Raw genomic sequence first — 18,197 nt, 5'->3', positions numbered from 1 at the left:
TGGCAGGTCTCAGTTTCAGAAAGATTGGTGAAACACTTTCCATTTTATGAATGTCAGAATGACCCACCCCCAATTTCGGCCTTAACATGGTGGAATGCTCTTTTCACTGATCGCCTATAACACAGGGAAACGGGAGTGTTTCCCTGTAATATTGCCAATAATCATGATTTCATGCTGAAGATTGATGAGATATATTCACAAGTATATGATTTTAAAGTTATACGAATTTGCGTGTACTGTATGATTGGCTTGTCAATTACGTACATAAACATATTTGCCTTAATGGATCATTAACTGTCTATTTCATCTTCTGAGTGTGTGTGAGAAGCAGTTAGGGGTCACCATGCAGGAACCTGGGTGGTTACCCAATGACAAGAGCCTGCAACAGTGAGAGCTAGCTGAGCAGAACAAAAGGGAATTGGGACAAGAGCTCTTCAAATAGCTTAAGAACTCAGGGGGGTGGAGTGCTTTAAGTACTCTGTACAGCACCATGTACATTGATGGTGCTATATAAATAAATAATAATAATAATAATAATAATAATAATAATAATAATAATAACATCCAGGGCAGAAGCAAAGGCTAAAAGCCTGAATGCTGGAGTCATAAGAATAGAAATAAGCAAAGTTGAGATCCCCCAGAACCATCTTTCTAGGAGGCCTTCAACATCAAATCCAAGACCATCTCTGTCAACTCAGGCAGGGAGATTAAGGGGTAGTGGAGTGAGCAATACATCAGCAGAATCCCTAATTTGTCCTGGGTGCCCAAGAATTCCTCTAGACCACAGCAAACTTCCCTCCCCGCACTCCTTGACCCAATGTTGATGCTGCACTGAGTACCCAGGAGGGCACAGCTGGGAAAGAATGACCCCTTCCAGTTCCCTTACCCAGGTCTTAGAAATACACAGCATGTCAGCTCCCTCATCCAAAGGGGCACAGTGACATATGTCACATCTGAAGGGGCACAGTGACATAGGACTTCTACCGGAAGGCACTTTGCCATGGACCCCCCAAACTAGAAGCCAGCCCTACATCCGTTGTTTTTTCTAAGGCCTTAGCTAGACCTAAGGGTTTATCCCGGGATCGTCCCGGGGTCATCCCTGTTCATGTAAATGACACACAGGGGATCCTGGGAGCAGGCAGGGACGACCCTGGGACAATCCCAGGAGAAACCTTAGGTCTAGCTAAGGCCTAAGAGTGTTGCTAGATTCAGAGACTTACTTTGCAGTGAGATCCTTACAGTTTTCCCATCTCATCATGGCCGGCCCAAGTTGTTTTGCTACCTGAGACAGAGAACAAATAGTTTTGTCCCCACATTCCACTGAGAAGGTGAATGGACTGTAACTGAAGGCCTTAGCTAGACCTAAGGTTTATCCCGGGGTTGTCCAGGGGTCATCCCTGCCTGCTCCTGGGATCCCCTGTGTGTCATTTACATGAACAGGGATGACCCCGGGACAATCCAGGGATAAACCTTACGTCTAGCTAAGGCCTTAATCTGACTTCAACGCTGATGATGGGACAGCATCCTTCTCCTCACCTGAGGGCAGCGGGCTCATGCAGGGCAGATTACCTGCAACATGCAGCTCTCCTCACCTGAGGGCCATAAGCTAGTGCAGGGCAGGTGACCTGAAACAGAGAAGAACTACCAGGGGGGCTACCACTGCTTCTTCTCTTTCCCCCATCCAGCACCTGTTGCCTGAAGACACTGCCTCACTCAGCCTAATGGGAGGGCCGGCCCTGCTTCTTATTCACCCCACTGCAAACATGACGTACATTTTCTAATGGAGGCTTTGCTCAGTTCTGTCTGCCCAGTAGTTCTGTATAAGGATAATCTTTGTAGCAGTAAGCCATGCGGTAGAATTGTCAGGAGCCTATCTTTAAAATGGTACATATACTGCTGCAAGCAAGAATAGCAAAATAAAAGTAGACTTCATTCCTCACAAATAATTTTGAATAATAGATGTCAGTAGAAACCTCAGTTCTTGTTTGAGAGATGTTGGTAATGTGCACTATAGTTCTTCACCTCTCTGTGGTTGTAGTGGAAATCCGCAACTCTTGAGGCAAAATATGTCATCACAAATACGTTCTTCATACACAGTGCCATTAAGAGATCTAAGGATGATGATCTTTTGAGCTCATATCAGAAGTGGTTTAGCTGACCCCCTGATCTCTGCCACTTTGATAGTAACTTTACTATAGAAGTATTCACTTGTTTGCTCAACAACATTTTCTACAATGATATTTTGATATTAAAGTGAGATGCTTAACAGAAAAAAATGGGATTTTAATCCTTAATACCCTAAACATCTTGGGACCTGGGTATCTTAAGAATCACCTTCATCTATATGTTCTTCCCTGCATGTTCCAGTTGTCAAATGAAGCACTTATCCAAATCCCCTGCCCCGTGATATTATTATTATTATTATTATTATTATTATTATTATTATTATTATTATTATTATTTCTTACCTGCCTCTCCATTTGGATCGATTTGGGGAACAACAATAAGTATAAAATACATAAAACTGAATTAAAACCATAGTATACATTATTAAAACATCCTAAAAACTGATAGCTGGTGTAGGGCTTTCTCTATCTGATAGGACCCAACACTCTACTATTTTATATGGCTGGTAAAAATATGGCTTTTTAAAAAGGCTTTTTTCTTTTGGTTTATTTTTAGTGCTGTTCCCAGAAATTGTTTGTTAGTTATTATATAGGTTATTTCCTAAGATATTGTTTTTAAACGTTTTATGTGTGTGTCTTGCTTTGCTGGTTGCCTTGAGGTCATTTGGATATATGTTTATAAAATAAAACAAACAAATAATGAAATAGGATCTTGTTGCAGTGTTGAGAGCTCCTGCTCTGTGTTCCAGCCAGCCAGCTATGTCTTCTTTCAGAATACCTATTTCCCCTCCCACCCCGGTGTTTCACTTCCCCCTACTCTATCAGCAAGCATCGCATGCCTACTGAGCATGCTCAGTTCTCATTGGCCTATTTTGGTGACCTTCATCACCAAAATGAGCGTATAACTTAGGTTTTGTTTTCTCCTTAAAAATACTTTTGAACTGATGCAAACAATTGGGGTTTTCCCCAGCCTGATGCTTGCTTATTTATTTACAATATTTATATGCCACTCAATAAAACAAGTTCACTGGATACCTTCCAATAGGAGACAGAACAATTAAATACAAAAATGCTTCTCTCTTGTGTTAGGATGATGCCATTTTGGCTCCATAAGAATCCACACTCAGAGAATAACTTTGCTATTATTATATAGGATATTCCTTATAAATCCTTTTTTTAAAAAAAATACTTAAGGCTTCAACATTAGTATACACTTTATTTTTTTACATGCTAGTTCAGAAATTGAAGTTCAAACTGAATCGGCCTTTGTAAATTAGCATTTAGGCTATTACCTAAGTTGTCCTAAATGCTAATTAATAGCTCCATTTAAATCAATTTTAGTGGCTTTCAATTATTCTCAGTTTAAAGTGTTCACAGTGGCTATGCAATGGACTAATAGTGGGCAGTGCTTGAAACCCTGACAATTAGGGTGACCCTCATGGCGTGCAGACAACAGGTTCAAGGGGTTCAGCTGAACACCCTAATCCGCCACCGCCATGTTTGCCCCGCCTGCGCTGTGAGCAACTTGAGGGAGCATCTTGAGGGAGAGAGGACAAGCGAGGCGCCGCTCTGGCCTAAGCTCCTCTATGGCCAGCGCACTCCGAGTCATCCCCCGGCCATATATTGTCTGCTGCCGGCTGCCGGCTTCCTCCTGTGTGCAGGAACTTCCTGGGGCGCTGACTCAGGGGCAGGCACTCCAATGAGAAAATGTTGGCTTTTCAGTTTAACCCATAAAGGAAATGAACTGCATAGTAAAAGAGCTAAGAAAGGCTCTCACTGTTTGGCCATTTAAGGGTTAAAGTTTAACTCTTAAATGGCCAAACAGTGAGAGCCTTTCTCAGCTATTGTGAGTTTTGTTCCAGGTTGTAAAATGCTGTTCTGTGTTTAGAGGCTATTCTTGCCAGGGGGTTCAAAGGGACCCAGGAGATTCAGCCCAGGAAACTGGAACTTTGGACAGGTGTAGAGAAAGCAAACTAGTCTACCATGCCGTCCTATTCAGGTCTACTCAAAAGGTGAGACCTATTGACAGTATATAGCAGCCTCCTCTGACAACTCCCATTATCCCCGACTGATTTGGAGAGATGGGAGTTGCAATACTGAGCACTCAGGACCATCAAGTGTATCAACCTGTGCACTGAAATCGTGGGGTACAGTAGCAAATTTTAAACTATGGATCAGTTTGTGGTTAAGATAAAGAAAGGAGCAGACAAACTGAATTATAATGAATGTGCTGATACTAGTGCAAATAGCTCTGACTCCTCACTGAAGAACTTACATGAAGATGAAGGTATTGCTGCCACTAGTTCTAGTGTGTGCAATGAACTGAGTAATGAAAAACAGAAACAGACTTTGTCTGTTAGTTTAGGTCAGTGTAGTTCCTCTTCAAAGCCATCAGACATTTCACCTGATGACCCAGTCTGGGATATTCCAAAAAATAGACTAGAATGCCAGTCCCGATTATCTAGAGGTCCTTATCAGCCTAGATTGAGCATATTTCCTAAAACTGAAATGGCAAAAACTAAAAGAAGTTTTCATTCTGATTGGTATGAAAAGTATAGTTGGCTAGAATACAGCCCATCAAAGGATGCAGCATTCTGTTTTTATTGCTGTTGCTCCTCCTCTAATATGCCAGCAGAATGTAAGCCTATGCGGCAGGGTCTTGCTATTTACTGTTTTACTCTGTACAGCACCATGTACATTGATGGTGCTATATAAATAAATAAATAAATAAATAAATAAATAAATAATAAACAAAGGCCACCCTGATTCAGCATTTATTCATAAGGGCTTCAGAAATTGGTATAAGGCTAGCAATTTTTTTAAAAAACACCAACTGTCAAAATCTCATGTGTTGAGCTTTTCTTCATGGTCAAGTTTTAATGAAGGGAAACCTATTGATGCATTGTTGGATGAGGGCAAGCAGGCTTATCTGACTAAGCAAGAAGAAGAATGCTGCCATAACCGAAGAATAATGGAGTGTCTGATTGACATTGTTCTGTGTTTGGCAAAAGGTGGGAGACCATTCAGGGGTCACAACGAAAAAGCTGACAGCGTTGAGAAAGGCTTGTTTCTAGATCTTGTCACAATGCTCCAAAAATATGATCCTGTAATGGCAGAGCATGTGCAACATTCTCCTCGAAATGCTACCTATCTGAGCAATCGCATCCAAAATGATTTAATTGTGGCCTGTCACAATGTTGTGCAACAACAAATTATTTCTTCACTAAATGGAAAAATGGTTTCAATAATTGTTGACGACACTACTGACTGTGGACACCATGAACAGATGTCCATTGTGGTGCGATATTTCGACAATGAAAAACATGGTCCAGTTGAACGTTTTGTATCTGTTCAGAGATTATTAGCAGTTGATGCTCAATCTGTTTTTGACCAGTTAGATCACGTCCTTGGCATTCTTAAAATTGACTGGTCTTCAGTGATGTCTGTCTGTTTTGATGGTGCATCTATTATGTCTGGATATACTGCAGGAGTTCAAATGAAATGTATAAACCGAAACAGTGAAATACTCTATGTTCACTGCTATGCACATTGCTTGAACCTCATCCTAGTAGATGCATGCACTTCAAGTCAACAAAACAGAACTGTCTTTCATTTTTTTGGTGTTATTCAGACTCTTTATGCTTTCATGGAGGGGAGTGCTGTGTGACATGCAGTAATGGAAAAAATTGCACAAGACGTAGGATCCCAGTTGAAGACTTTGAAGTCACTGTCAAAGGCATGCAGAGCAGAAGCAGTAGCTGTTGTAAAACAAAACTATTCCATCATTTTACAAGCTTTAAAAGAGATAAATGAAACAACTCACCTTGCTGACGCTAAAATAAAAGCCAACGGCCTTATCCATGAACTAAATTCATTCAAGTTCATCTTTGCCCTTCATATGATGCACACTATTCCCCAGATGGTGGTAAAAGTGAGTAAGGCTCTTCAAGCTCTAGAACTCAACCTACTGGCTGCAATGACAGGGGTGAAAAGTTTGCGTAACTCTTTGGCTGCGATGAGAAGTGACCCAAAACATTTAAAATCTATTTTCAATGACAGTGTGAAAATGTGTGAAGAGCGTGATACATTTATTCCCCAGTTAAGAAGAGAAGAATATCCACTCGGATTGATGACACATTTGAGTCCCAGCATCAGTTTGATACAAAAGAGGAGCAGGAGAGAATAACTTCATTTTACCCACTCCTAGACTCAATGATTACTTGCATTGACCAGTGATTTGAACAGGAGACTTGTAAAATTGTGACTGCAGTGGGAAAGCTGCTGAGCTTAGACATTGGCAGGGATGATATTAGAATCATTTCCAAAAAATATTGAAGTGTCCTTGGATGAGTTGGAAGTTGAAGTCGGACTGCTTTGGGGTTATGAAGGATCTGTTCCTAAAGGTAGCACTACAAACACCACCAGAGAATGGCTTGATTGGCTCAGATCGGTCTTCCATGTTCCAGGCCTTTTACAAATGTATTCAATGTTTTGCAATCTTACATGTTACAAGCTGTTCATGTGAAAGAGCATTTTCAGAACTATCACATGTAAAACCAAACTAAGAAGTACAATGTCCCAACAGCGACTCGACTCACTCATGATTTTGTACATTGAACAAGAATTGGTTTTGTCAGTTAATTATAATGATGTTATTGGGGAATTTAAGTCCATAACACCTGGTGAGCAACGCCTCCTTCTTTAGGACAGGAAGATCAAGAAACCTGAATCTGTTTTAGTAAGTTTGGATTAGGTCATTATCTGATTAAATTTAAAGATGGTAAAAATTGACTGTATCTTTATATATGCCTGGTTATCACTACAGCAAAAAAATAGTATTCAGAGTCTCTGTTTTAAAATGTGTATTTTTAAAGTACACATTACTTGTTAATTAAAAATTAGTTTACTTCAGTTTTCGTTTATTTTGTTTGTTTGATGAATGAAAAAAAAGTCCATTATTACTGTATATTCAATCAATGTTTACCTTAAATAAAAAATCCTTGGCTGAACCACCTAATGAAATGTGCTGCACATGCCTATGGTGACCCTGTGTCTTCTTTTACAAAGAACAGTCCTCTATTTGAAGGACTATCCTGTCCAATTCCAGTTTAATGATAATGAACCATCATGAATCATAAGAACTAAGGAACCATAATGAACCCATCAACAGCACTTACAGCAGGCTGAACAGGCAGGCACACAGGTCACCTGGTCAGTGTTTTCCATAGCATAGTGAGATATACTGTATTTTATTTGAATTATAACAACAATTTCTAAATTTGCACCTGTGCATATAAATTAGCATGTGAAAATGTTACACAAATCACTGTCCACTTTTTTGGCAACGGATTTTGTTTTTATTTTGTTTTTTGTTGATTCATAAGTGGTCACTGGTAACAGGTTGAACATTGAATGATGATTTTCAATTTTATATCAATTGAGACCAGAAATAAAAGCCATCTGCGCAATTGTACTTTTGAGACTAGCCCTGGTGAGTCATTCATACAAGGATGAGGCTTTTATCATGTAATCATCCTCCCACATTCACATAATTTTAGTGTCCAGTCATCATCATCTTCAATGTACAATCATGCTATGATTTCCTACTACTTCTGTCTTTTTTCTTACTAGAAGAAATTTGTTAAGGTAGTAAAAGAGGTAATAACTGCACAATGTCTTTTGATCTGTAGCTATCTGAAAATTATCTTTTCATACTAATTTCCACTGTGCAGCACAATCCTATGAAGGTCTTCAGAAGTAAGTCCTGTTGAATTTAGTGGTACTTACTTCCAGGTAAATATGTTTAAGACTGCAGCTTTAATATAATTTGATCAATTTGCCTTTTTTTATCTGCTTGCAATGCCATGCACAGATTTTATATCCCATTACAAACCCATCGTAAGTTTCAAACATTTCTTTCTCCAGTCAAAGAGAAAATGCTGCTATATGTAATCACCATCAAAATGCTTTACAGAATTATCTTAGCACTATTCAACCCATGCATTAATACTGGAGTTAGAATTTACGAATGAATGTAACATAAAAATAAGTTGAGACTTCATTTTATTTGAATTGTTCATCTTTCAGAGAAAGGTCATATTTTCAAGCTTTTCTGTTCACGCATTAATAAGAAAGGCCTATATTTGAAAAAAAAACCTCTGAAATTTATGATTGCAGCAGTGAAGATGCTTTGATAGTAACAAGTATTGCAGGGTTGATGTCACTTCAAGTGCTGCCAATGCTAACATTTTGAAGAGGACAGCACTGCTCTTCTGAAATGGAGCAATACATATACACACAAGGTAAGCACATGTTGGGCCAATGTGCATGGATCAACCTGTATCATCACTGTTTTGTTCACAACAACCCACAATATTAAAAAAAAAAAAGGTTGTCATGAACAAATTCGTGTTGATACAGGTTTATAAAATTATGTATAGCGCTGATACTGTGGAACACCTTGCTCCATGAAGAGCAGATGGCCCCATCTGGCGGTCTTTTGTCAGTTAGTAATTATACTTTTATCTTAGCGGGCTTTTGTCTGCTACATATTTGCTATTTTATGTAACAGTTATGTTTTATTTGTTGCCCCTGCTTGTGTGCGTTTTGTGTGTGTGTGTATGTGTGTGTGTTATTTTTAATTGTAATTTAATGTAGCTTACGATATTGTGATCATAGGCATTTGAAGGCCAGGATAGAAATTTCTATGTAGATAAAACTATGTGAGTAGAGAACTTTTTGCTACCATTGTTAAATAATACTAAAACATGGGTCACCCCATGAAATCTGGATAGCCAAGCTTCTTCATACAACCTTTAGCTAATTTATGGAATTTACTGCCACATGTTAGCCATTGGCTTAGATAGCTTTAAAAGGTGATTAGATAAATTCCTGGACAGGTCTTCTCTGTGGCTACTCCCAAGCTCTAGAACAATTTCCCAGGTTGGACCCCCTCTCTGCTGCCCTTCTACCTGCAGCCAAAGGTGTTTATTCAGTCAGGCTTCTGGCACTAAGCTGGTGTGTTGCTGAAAGGGGTTCTATTAGACTGGGTATTTTTTTTATATTATTATTATTATTATTATTATTATTATTATTATTATTATTATTATTATTATTATTATTGTGTTCTTAATTTACTGTTGTGTTTTACTTAAGATGCTGTTTTTATGTTATTGCTAGTCACCTTGAATACCATTATTTGGCAAAAAGATGGGATATAAATAAATAAAATACCAATGGCTAAGGGTGCAATCCTATGCATGTTTAGACATAAATAAGTCCAACTCCAGCATTCCCGTAGCTGGTAATACTAGGAGTTACAGGGGTTATGTCTGTTTAAATAAGCATAGGGCTGCGCCCTGAATAGAACCACCATGTTCAGTGGCTGACTACGTGTTGCTTGGGGGCAACAGTGAGGCGATGCTGCTGCTTTTCTGAAGCACTTGGCTGGCTTTCATGGGAAGCAGGACTAGGTGGACTGTTGATTTGATCACGCATGTCTCGTCTTGGTCTCAGCAAAACTGCCTTTCCCCGCTTTTATTATCATTTAGGCTGCAAGTCTATCCGCTCCTACTTAGAGGGTAATCCCTACTGAACCTAAAGAGGCTTATTTTGAGGAAACGCGCATAGACTCCACCCCCTCCTTTTCTCAGGCACTCTCTAAACCCTGCCTTCTCCTACCCTTATCACGTGGCCTCAGCCTAACTGCCTCCTTTCTACCCGCCTCTCGGCCCGGGCTCCCATCAGTGGACCAATCAGCACGTGAGAGAAGACCCATTCTTCTTCCCCCAGAATCCCGACCATTGAGACCTTAAACAGCTCTAGCTTAAAACTCGCCGAGTGTCCGGTGGGTTTTAATTGGACGCCGGCAGCCGCGGAGTCCCGCCTCTGAGTTCATGGGCGACGTGTTGATTGGTGGTTAAGCGGTTGGAAGGCTTTGCCCTGTCAGCGGGCCTTTAACAAAAGGGTCGGGACCAATCACAGGAGCCCTTTCTTTCAAGACTGGCAGTTTGAAACTGTCAGGCTTTCTTTTGCAGGGGAAGTGAAGGTGTGGCGGCTGCTCAGGTGAGGGGTGGGTGGCTCCGAAGTGGTCTGTGTGTATTTGTGGCATTTTGGGGAGGGGGGAGCTGAGGTGCTTCTTTGGGGACTAATCACGGAGTTTCCTTGGGGCTCAAGAGGGCGTCCTCCTTCTCCAACCTATGCCTTCCAGAGGTGTTGGACTACAACTCCTATCTGTCTGGGGGCTACTGGGAGTTGTAGTCCAACACCTCTGGAAGGCATAGGTTGGAGAAGGCTGGCCTAAAATCTGCAGCTGCCAGTTGCCTCAAGGGGAATGTTTTCTTCCCTGTTTACCCTTTCTCCCTTTCACCTCTCCGCAATCTTGTCGCTTGAGGTTCCTCCTAACTGCAAACTCCTTACTGGTGCAGTGTCCCTCGTGGAGCCCTTGTTATGTCCTGCTGAGTTATACTGCAGCAAGAGATTTTTGCTGCTTTTATCGCCGTATAGCTGGAGCTTATCTCTGAGGAATGATTTCGAGCAGCCTTCCCCAACCTGGCGCTTTCGAGGTGTATTGGACTAGAAACACCAGCATCACCCTAGCCTGGCTGGGGTGCTGGTGCTGGGAGTAACAGTCCAACACATTTGGAGGGCGCCAGGTTGGAGAAGGCTGGTTTAGAGGTAAGTAGGAGATTGTGGGACTTGGGACTGTAGCTTAACTTTGATATAATACTGCAACTGTCTGAAGGCAAAGGCAGCAGCAAAAAACCTCCCAAGCAAGCCTAATGTATGCACAAATCAGTCACATGCGTGGTGTAATTGTCAGTCCTGTAATCTTACTGTTTAAATCCAAAATACTCACTAATGTGCCTCTTACGCTACCATTGTCATTGTTAATGCACGTAAAACATGTTTTAGAGCGCATTAATTTACATCCAGTGAGCCTGAGTAAACCTATGCCTGAAGGTAAACGTTTTTAGTCTGTTGACTCAGTTACCTAAGCTACTTACTTTTCCCTCATGACTTCTACTATTTTTTTGTCTTTCACAACTAGAGAAAGGGGGATTAAGCAGCTTGATTTAGTGTAATGGCTTATCTTGTAAATTGAGAAGTCTCTGATTCCAACCTTACCTGAGCTATATGTGCTGATTTATTTAATGCATTTATGAATCACAGCTCTGTCTAGTACAAATCAGATAAAACAATAATAAAACTTAAGCCATCAAAAAAATCACACAAAAATACTTCACTATAAAATTAATATATATAAAAAATAAAACTTGGTGACTTTAGGCAAGGTATTATCTCTCTGCCTTAGCTGCTCATCTGAAATATGGAGATGACTATACTGAGCTTCCTTAATGTGTGATGTGTTTTGAACACTGAGGGAGCAATCCTATGCATGTTTGGACAGAAAACGTTTTTCTACCCAAACATGTATAGGATTGTGCCCTATAAATTGCCTACTTTGCACATTTTTCAGATGGTTGGATGAATTATGGCCTTTCTCATCTTCTGTGTTTTTGTCTGTGTTTCCATCTGTTGTGCATTAACCTTAAGCAACATCTTATAGCTGATTAAGATAAAATCTTAATCTAGAGAGGAGTGCGTAATTGTCGATTTTGTAAACTGCTAATTCCTGCATTTGAATAAGTCTTCTCCAAGAGCAGTGAGTTGCTCCATTAGTCTTAATAAATGTCTGCAGAGTCTGCTTCTATGACCTTAGAAGACTCTCACTGCAGTGGTACAAAATAAGTTCTCAGCCTGCAGGCTTGATCTGTTTATAACATGGAGGGTGGAATCTTGCAGCTATACTTGTACAGAGAAGGTGACCCATAAGGGTCTGGTGAGAATATTCTGCAGTCCATGCTAACTTGTTTCTAATTAACTGTTAGATGTTTTGTGAAAGTCTCACTTGTACACTGCATTGCAAATGAGAATAATACAGAGACAAGCTTTCAAGCCATTTAAGTTGAGGATATTTTATTTAGATGTTTCCGTCTTCACTTGCCTCCATGCTCTTGATATTTTTTGTTCTTTTGATTTCTAGCGAATTTCTATAATTGAAAAATTCTACTTTTATTTTGAACAAAACTCAAAATGGCTGACAGGCAAATAATTAAAAGAATATCAAAACAAAATAAAACATCAGTAAGCAATAAGCACACACCAGCAGCAGAAAAGAAGAAGAAAACAATTCAAGAGCATTTAAGCACAACTGTCAAAATAAAAAACTGTGTCTTTACAGTTTGAATCCATGGGAGTCTTATTTCTTTTCATATGTTTGAAACAGACTTTATATAAATCTATGGACGTTAGTGATGACCTAAACCTCCAGCTTTTTGGATACATCTTAAAAATGTTTTTATTTCAGCAAGATTTTAAGGATGTGGGTATTTTTTGAAATGATTTTTAAGACATTTTTATCCATATCTTGTCACTGTATTTTCTATGGTTTTCTGTATCCTAACTCTTTGATGTGAGCTGCCTTACATTGTATTGCAACACAACTTAAGGTGGGATATTTATTTCCTTTAGTAAGTGTATTTATAAACAGTTTCTCTTCTCACCAGGGGCCTCAAAGTGATGAATAATTTAAAACAACAATGCAATAAAATCACAATAGAATAAAAGCAGAAACAAAGAATTTAGAACAAGTCATAATAGTATTAAAATCCATCAAAACCAGGCAAAACTGTACAGTTTCTACTGGCCTTCTAAAGCACCTTAGAGATGGAACCAACCTGGTTGCCTTTGAAAGGGAGTTCCATAGTCATTGATATATGTTTATAAATCCTATGCTTAAACTTCTTTGGTCTCCCAATGAGAATTGACTATCAGACCAGTTGATTGTGTGCGTAGTCACCATGAGTTTCCATAAGTCCTGGGGGATGGAGTGCATTCCCCCCACCTTTCTCTCTCTATAAAAGTAAGACTATGAGATTCATGATTCAAAGATGTATATAGCCTAAAGACTTATTAAATGTCCTTCAGGTATGAGCATAGGAGAATAAAAATAGCCTATGGAAGTTGGTATCCCTTTTGATTGCCCCCCCCCCCCCCAATCTTCTAATACAAATGGAAGGGCACATAACTTTCCCAGAGAGCCACCCTGATTGCACTTGTTTGGAAGAGAGTACAGGAGAGCAATACTCTGCTTCCGAGCTCTGTCAATAAAATCACAAAACTGGTCAGGGAAAACATTTTGACTCCTTCAGAATGCCTGTCTCTAATTTGGAGTCTACTAGTTATTTAGCAGTTCATCACAGTTGAGAAATTTTTGACCAGCAGCAAGAAACAGGCTTTTGATTTTAAATTTTAACTTCTGATTCATTGATTAATTGATTTATAGGAGCGTCTTAATGCAAGATGTCTTCATCATCTGAAGAGAAAAGCACAAGTCCTGTTTTGCCAAAAGATTCTGATCATGGCAGTTCTGTCTCTTCAGACCTTCAGGTAGGCCAGAAACAGCCTTTAAAAAAACAATCTTGTGGATTTTTTTAAGGAAAGTGGTTGGTTGTACCTTTTAAATTTTATCAACTTATGAATTGAGCAAGATAATAGAAATGGAGTGCAAAATGTAAGTAGAGGACATAAAAATGTATGTCTCTGTAAACGCAGAATGATTGGCAACATCTCCCTCCTCCCATTTTTGAATCATCCTCACTTTTGTCAGAAAGACAAATATAAACAATATGAGGAGTGAAAAGTCAGAAGACTGAAATACAAGACCTGACAAACAAAGGACAACTAATCTCAGCGGCAAGAATGGGTGACTTATAGCCTGCCCACATATAGAATGGCTGCAAATTCTTCAAATCAAACTATTTGCCAGCACACTGGTCAGGGCCAAACAAGTGTCTCAGTTTTTAACAGGATTTGAATCCCTATGCCCATAGTCACCAGAGAACCTAAAAGGGACCTTGCCAGCATTTATAACTTATTTTTAGATGAATCCACTAGGGACACACAAGTGCTCAGAGTGGCCTGAGAAGGTGACTTGAAATGCCAAATTGCCAAAGGCAGTTGGGATAGAATGTGGTGAGGACTATCTCAGCCAAACTGAAACCAATCCAAATGAGATGGTATTATACTCTGGTCAGGCAGTACCATACTGACATTTCCCTATCCCTGGAATGCTGGAGAAGTTGTGGAAATGAAGGAACACTGTTCTAGATGTGGTGAGATTGCCCCCAAGTTCAAATCTTCTCCCTTCCCAATGGGCCTGATCACTGAGGTCGTCGGAGGGCATGCTTCTGGTGGCCCCACATAGACCTATGGCCCAATTGGAATCCACCAGGAGAAGAGCCTTTAGTGTAGTGGGCCCTTCTCTGTGGAACTCCTTGCCCCTGGAGGTCAGGCAGGTACCAACACTGGGCTGCTTCAGGTGCCTCTTGAAAACAACTCTGTTTCAGGAAGCCCTCCTCGACTGACTAGCCACTATTTTTCTGGTTTCTTTGTTTTTAAATTGAACAATTTTAATTTGCTTTTAAAATCTTCTTTCTTTTACTGTTCATACCTATGTTCACCTCCCTGGAATCTGTGTTAGATAATTGAGCGATATATAAACATTGTAACTAAATAAATAAATAAACCTTCTGGCCTGCAGGTTTTTGAATTCTAGTGAATATAGTAGCACAGGGAAACCCATTGTGGTGCATACAGGTGTCATGGTACCCAAGAGACCTCCAGGGGTGCACACAAGGTTCTTCTCTCTCTGCCCCTTTAAAAATTGTTTTAAGAAAACTTTGGAAAACGTTAGGATAGTTCTTTCTCTCCCTTTCTAGCTTTTATCCTTGCTCTCACTCTCTCCCAACTACCCCTTTTGCCTTTCTATTTCCCCTCTATCCCAGCCTCTAGTCTTGCTATGCCCTCCCCACACCATCTCTTTAGCTTATTTTTGACTTGTCAGCCCCCCAAGGATGCCATTATGTGTCTAGCTGCATCCACTGTGAGAGCCATTTTGTGATGGTGCCCACAACGATTTATCAAATACCTAAATGTGCCCTTGGGAACAAAAAAGTTGGGGACCGCTGTAGCTTGAATTATTGTCCCCTCCTAACACTCCTATCCATGGCAGACAATGTACAGAGTAATTTATCGCATGGTGAGATAATTATGTTTTTGTTAATGGCTGTACATTTGAAAGTTGTGCAGCACTGGAAAGCAAATTCTGAATGTTCGATACAGGGTTGATAAGCCAAATATTTTAAAAAATGCACTCTCAGATTAACTCATCACAGATTGCAAAATATATCCAATTCATTGGAATCTGGTTTCCAGTTAGAACTTTTGTAAATAAAGGAGCAGTGGAAGAATCTACAGTAACTGACCTATGCTCATACAATTTGTGAATTCACTTGCAAGTAGTAGTTTTATGCTCCAGTAGCTTCTTGAAGTGTAAAGCTTAGCAAAGATATAATTCTCTGCCAGTTGGATGTGGGTGGGTGAAAAATCATTCCAAAAGAGCTTGTGTTCCATTAGATAAGACTGCCATGGACTTTTCCTCTCTCCGAAAGCCTTGTTCTCTTAAGGAACAAGGACACCATGGCTATACAGAGAACCAAAAATCAACCAGGCTCTATGAATCCAAGTTTCTTTAAAACGTTACTTTCCTCACAATGAGAGCTTTTTTTGCTAGCTGATTTCTTGATCCGTTTGTTGTTGTTTAGACTTTTTTAAATCAGATTTGCACATTCTTTAAGAATTTGAGGACAAACTGCTACCATCTGCTGAAATATAATGGGGGAGGGTTCCCCCCCCCCAGGATTTTTTTTAACGTAACAGTATTTTTAAACTAAAGTTGTGATCCGGTTCAGTTACTGAATTGCATTGTTTTGTTAATACAGTTTTATTTAAAAATGAAAGTGGGAAGCTGTAAATAAGTGGCAATGAAATCAGTGCACTGTTCTTCTGAGTAAACATGGGTTGTAATTCTGACATTCATTCTGTCTTAATTAAACTTAAGGGATGACACATGGAAATCTATAGTAGTTGAATATTGTTTTTCCCAGTCTCTGTAACTAAATTATATCAGGAAGAACACAAGTAATTAAAGTTATAAGACCATTTATTCACACACACTTTCCAGTGTCATGGAAGAGCAAAACAGGAGAAGTAGGTCTGACATTACAAATGTTATTTTGTCATTCTGAGTTTGATGAGCAAATCTTCAAACTACCTTATGATTTAAATTGCCTCCTTGAAGTGAAAGAGGCTTACAGTGGTAGAACAGTTAACAACTGCAGTCTTATGACTCTAATGCAGCAGACAAACTATTTCACCATTTCCTTTCAGTTTGGTGGCTGCTTAAAACTATGTATGAAGAATATGGTGTCATACTGATGGATTTCCTTACAAAAAATCAGCTGTTGCCTCTGTTTTTTGTTTGAATTCTAGGCAAGAATTATTATTTTTGTGGGAACTTTTCTCTTACTATGGAAGAAATCGTGCAGAGTGAATAGCACTGTTGTTCAGAGTTCTTTAGTGCTGTTTCCGCTCTTTCGTGTTTTGTCCTATTTTTTCACAGATCATACAATAAGGTTTAGAGGTCATCCATCCAGTATAGAAACTAGCATCCAGATCTGCTTCCCGCTATCCTAATTAGAAACTAGGTTTTAATTTAAAGAATATTTTTCTTTAGACACCCAGAGGAATATTAGCCTGTGTGTGTGCTCCAAAGACTAGACTACAAAATTGTTAATTTAAATTGTATACTATGTAGCTAGTGGGACTTGAAGACTTCCTGTTAGTGCCTATTCCCTTGGAATAAATTTAAGTGCTATGTAATGTTCTGTTTGCGTTCTCTTGGGTTTCTATTGGAAAGTTAACCTTGGAAAAATGGGATATTTTATCTACTTAGTCTCTGAATTATTGCTGTAGTTGTGAATAATGGAACTAATAATGTACCTCTATTTCTTCACTGGATGGTTTAATCGACCAAGCAAATTGCAGCAGTGTGTATTGTAGTGCCATCTCTTTCCCTTTGGTAGTGATATTCAGGGAAGGGTGTCAATTGTTAGGTAGCCAAAACAGCATCACCCATGCATAAGAGGGTGATATCAGCAGGCTTGGGTAACCTCTAGACTGTCAAGACAGAGAAAAAAATGAGCAAAAAGCTAATTGAGCTGTTTTGGGCAAAAAACAAACAAACCCCACCCCCTAAAACAGCTCAATTTGACCTATGTATGTCAATGGCCATATAACATTGAAAATCAATTTTAAAAAAACAACCAAGGGAGTTCCCCCCCCCTTGTTTCCCTCTGGAATCAATGGGCAGGCTAACTTGAAGTAGCTGGTGAAGAGGATGCCCATGGCTGCAATAGCATGGGAAGCTTAAAACATCATTGATCAGGTAGCAGGCAGACATGTGAGATTAGTTGAGAGAGAGCAGGCAAGGAATGGAAAGGCGTGAAGAACGGAATTGGAAAGTGACAGTTATATCTGTGACTCCTCTTTCATTATCCTTTATTCCATTTATCTCCTTCCCTTTCCCCCTCCGCCCAGTAGATGGAGAAAAGGAAAGCAGAAAAATCGAGCAAAAGAGGACAGTGGAAGTCACACAGATATTAAAAGGGCAGAGAGCCATAAAATCCAGGATTTTAATGTAGCTGTGACTGAGCTCGGGAAGATGAGGCAAAGCTCAAGAAGGAGAGGAAGTGGAAACGTACAAGGAGAGAGGAGGAGAAAGAATAGAGGGAAGATTGGATGAGAAGCAGAAGGCACAGGGAGTGAACTAGGGATGGACAACCGGGGAGGTGGGTATAGCTGTCCTGTGTAAACCAGAACTGTAGCCTGTTGCAAATGCACTATCCTCTTTTTTTGGAGGCTCTTGGGTGCCACCCCTCACTAGTAGGATAACTACTTTAATCGGGACCCAACAATCCCCTCACCCACAGGCTCCATTTAAACACCCTGTTGCAGAGTCCCACTTACATTTACCCAAACTAATCAGAATGGGTGAGAGGTGGATGTACACCAATGAAAGGGATGATTCTTTGTGGATGATAGCTGAAGTGGCTTCTATGGGGAAAGAAAATCATCAAGCTTTTCAACCTATTTAAAAGTTAAGATGTA

At 39.8% G+C, this 18,197-nt stretch overlaps 1 protein-coding gene across 1 annotated transcript in view; it reads left to right on the top strand.

Annotated features, from left to right (window-relative positions):
• The first annotated feature begins 10,128 nt into the window (after positions 1-10,128).
• POC5 (POC5 centriolar protein) overlaps positions 10,129-18,197 on the top strand; it is a 39,342-nt gene continuing 31,273 nt past the window's right edge. The window contains exons 1-2 of the mRNA XM_063128643.1: positions 10,129-10,190; positions 13,474-13,577. Of these exons, the coding sequence (XP_062984713.1) occupies positions 13,491-13,577 (87 nt within the window). The 5' untranslated portion in view covers positions 10,129-10,190; positions 13,474-13,490. The remainder of the gene's footprint in view (positions 10,191-13,473; positions 13,578-18,197) is intronic.

Source organism: Elgaria multicarinata, chromosome 6, assembly GCF_023053635.1.
Source record: "Elgaria multicarinata webbii isolate HBS135686 ecotype San Diego chromosome 6, rElgMul1.1.pri, whole genome shotgun sequence".
Lineage (NCBI taxonomy): Eukaryota > Metazoa > Chordata > Lepidosauria > Squamata > Anguidae > Elgaria > Elgaria multicarinata.
Note: the sequence above shows the minus strand (reverse complement) of the source record. Positions and strands in the feature narration are given on the sequence as shown.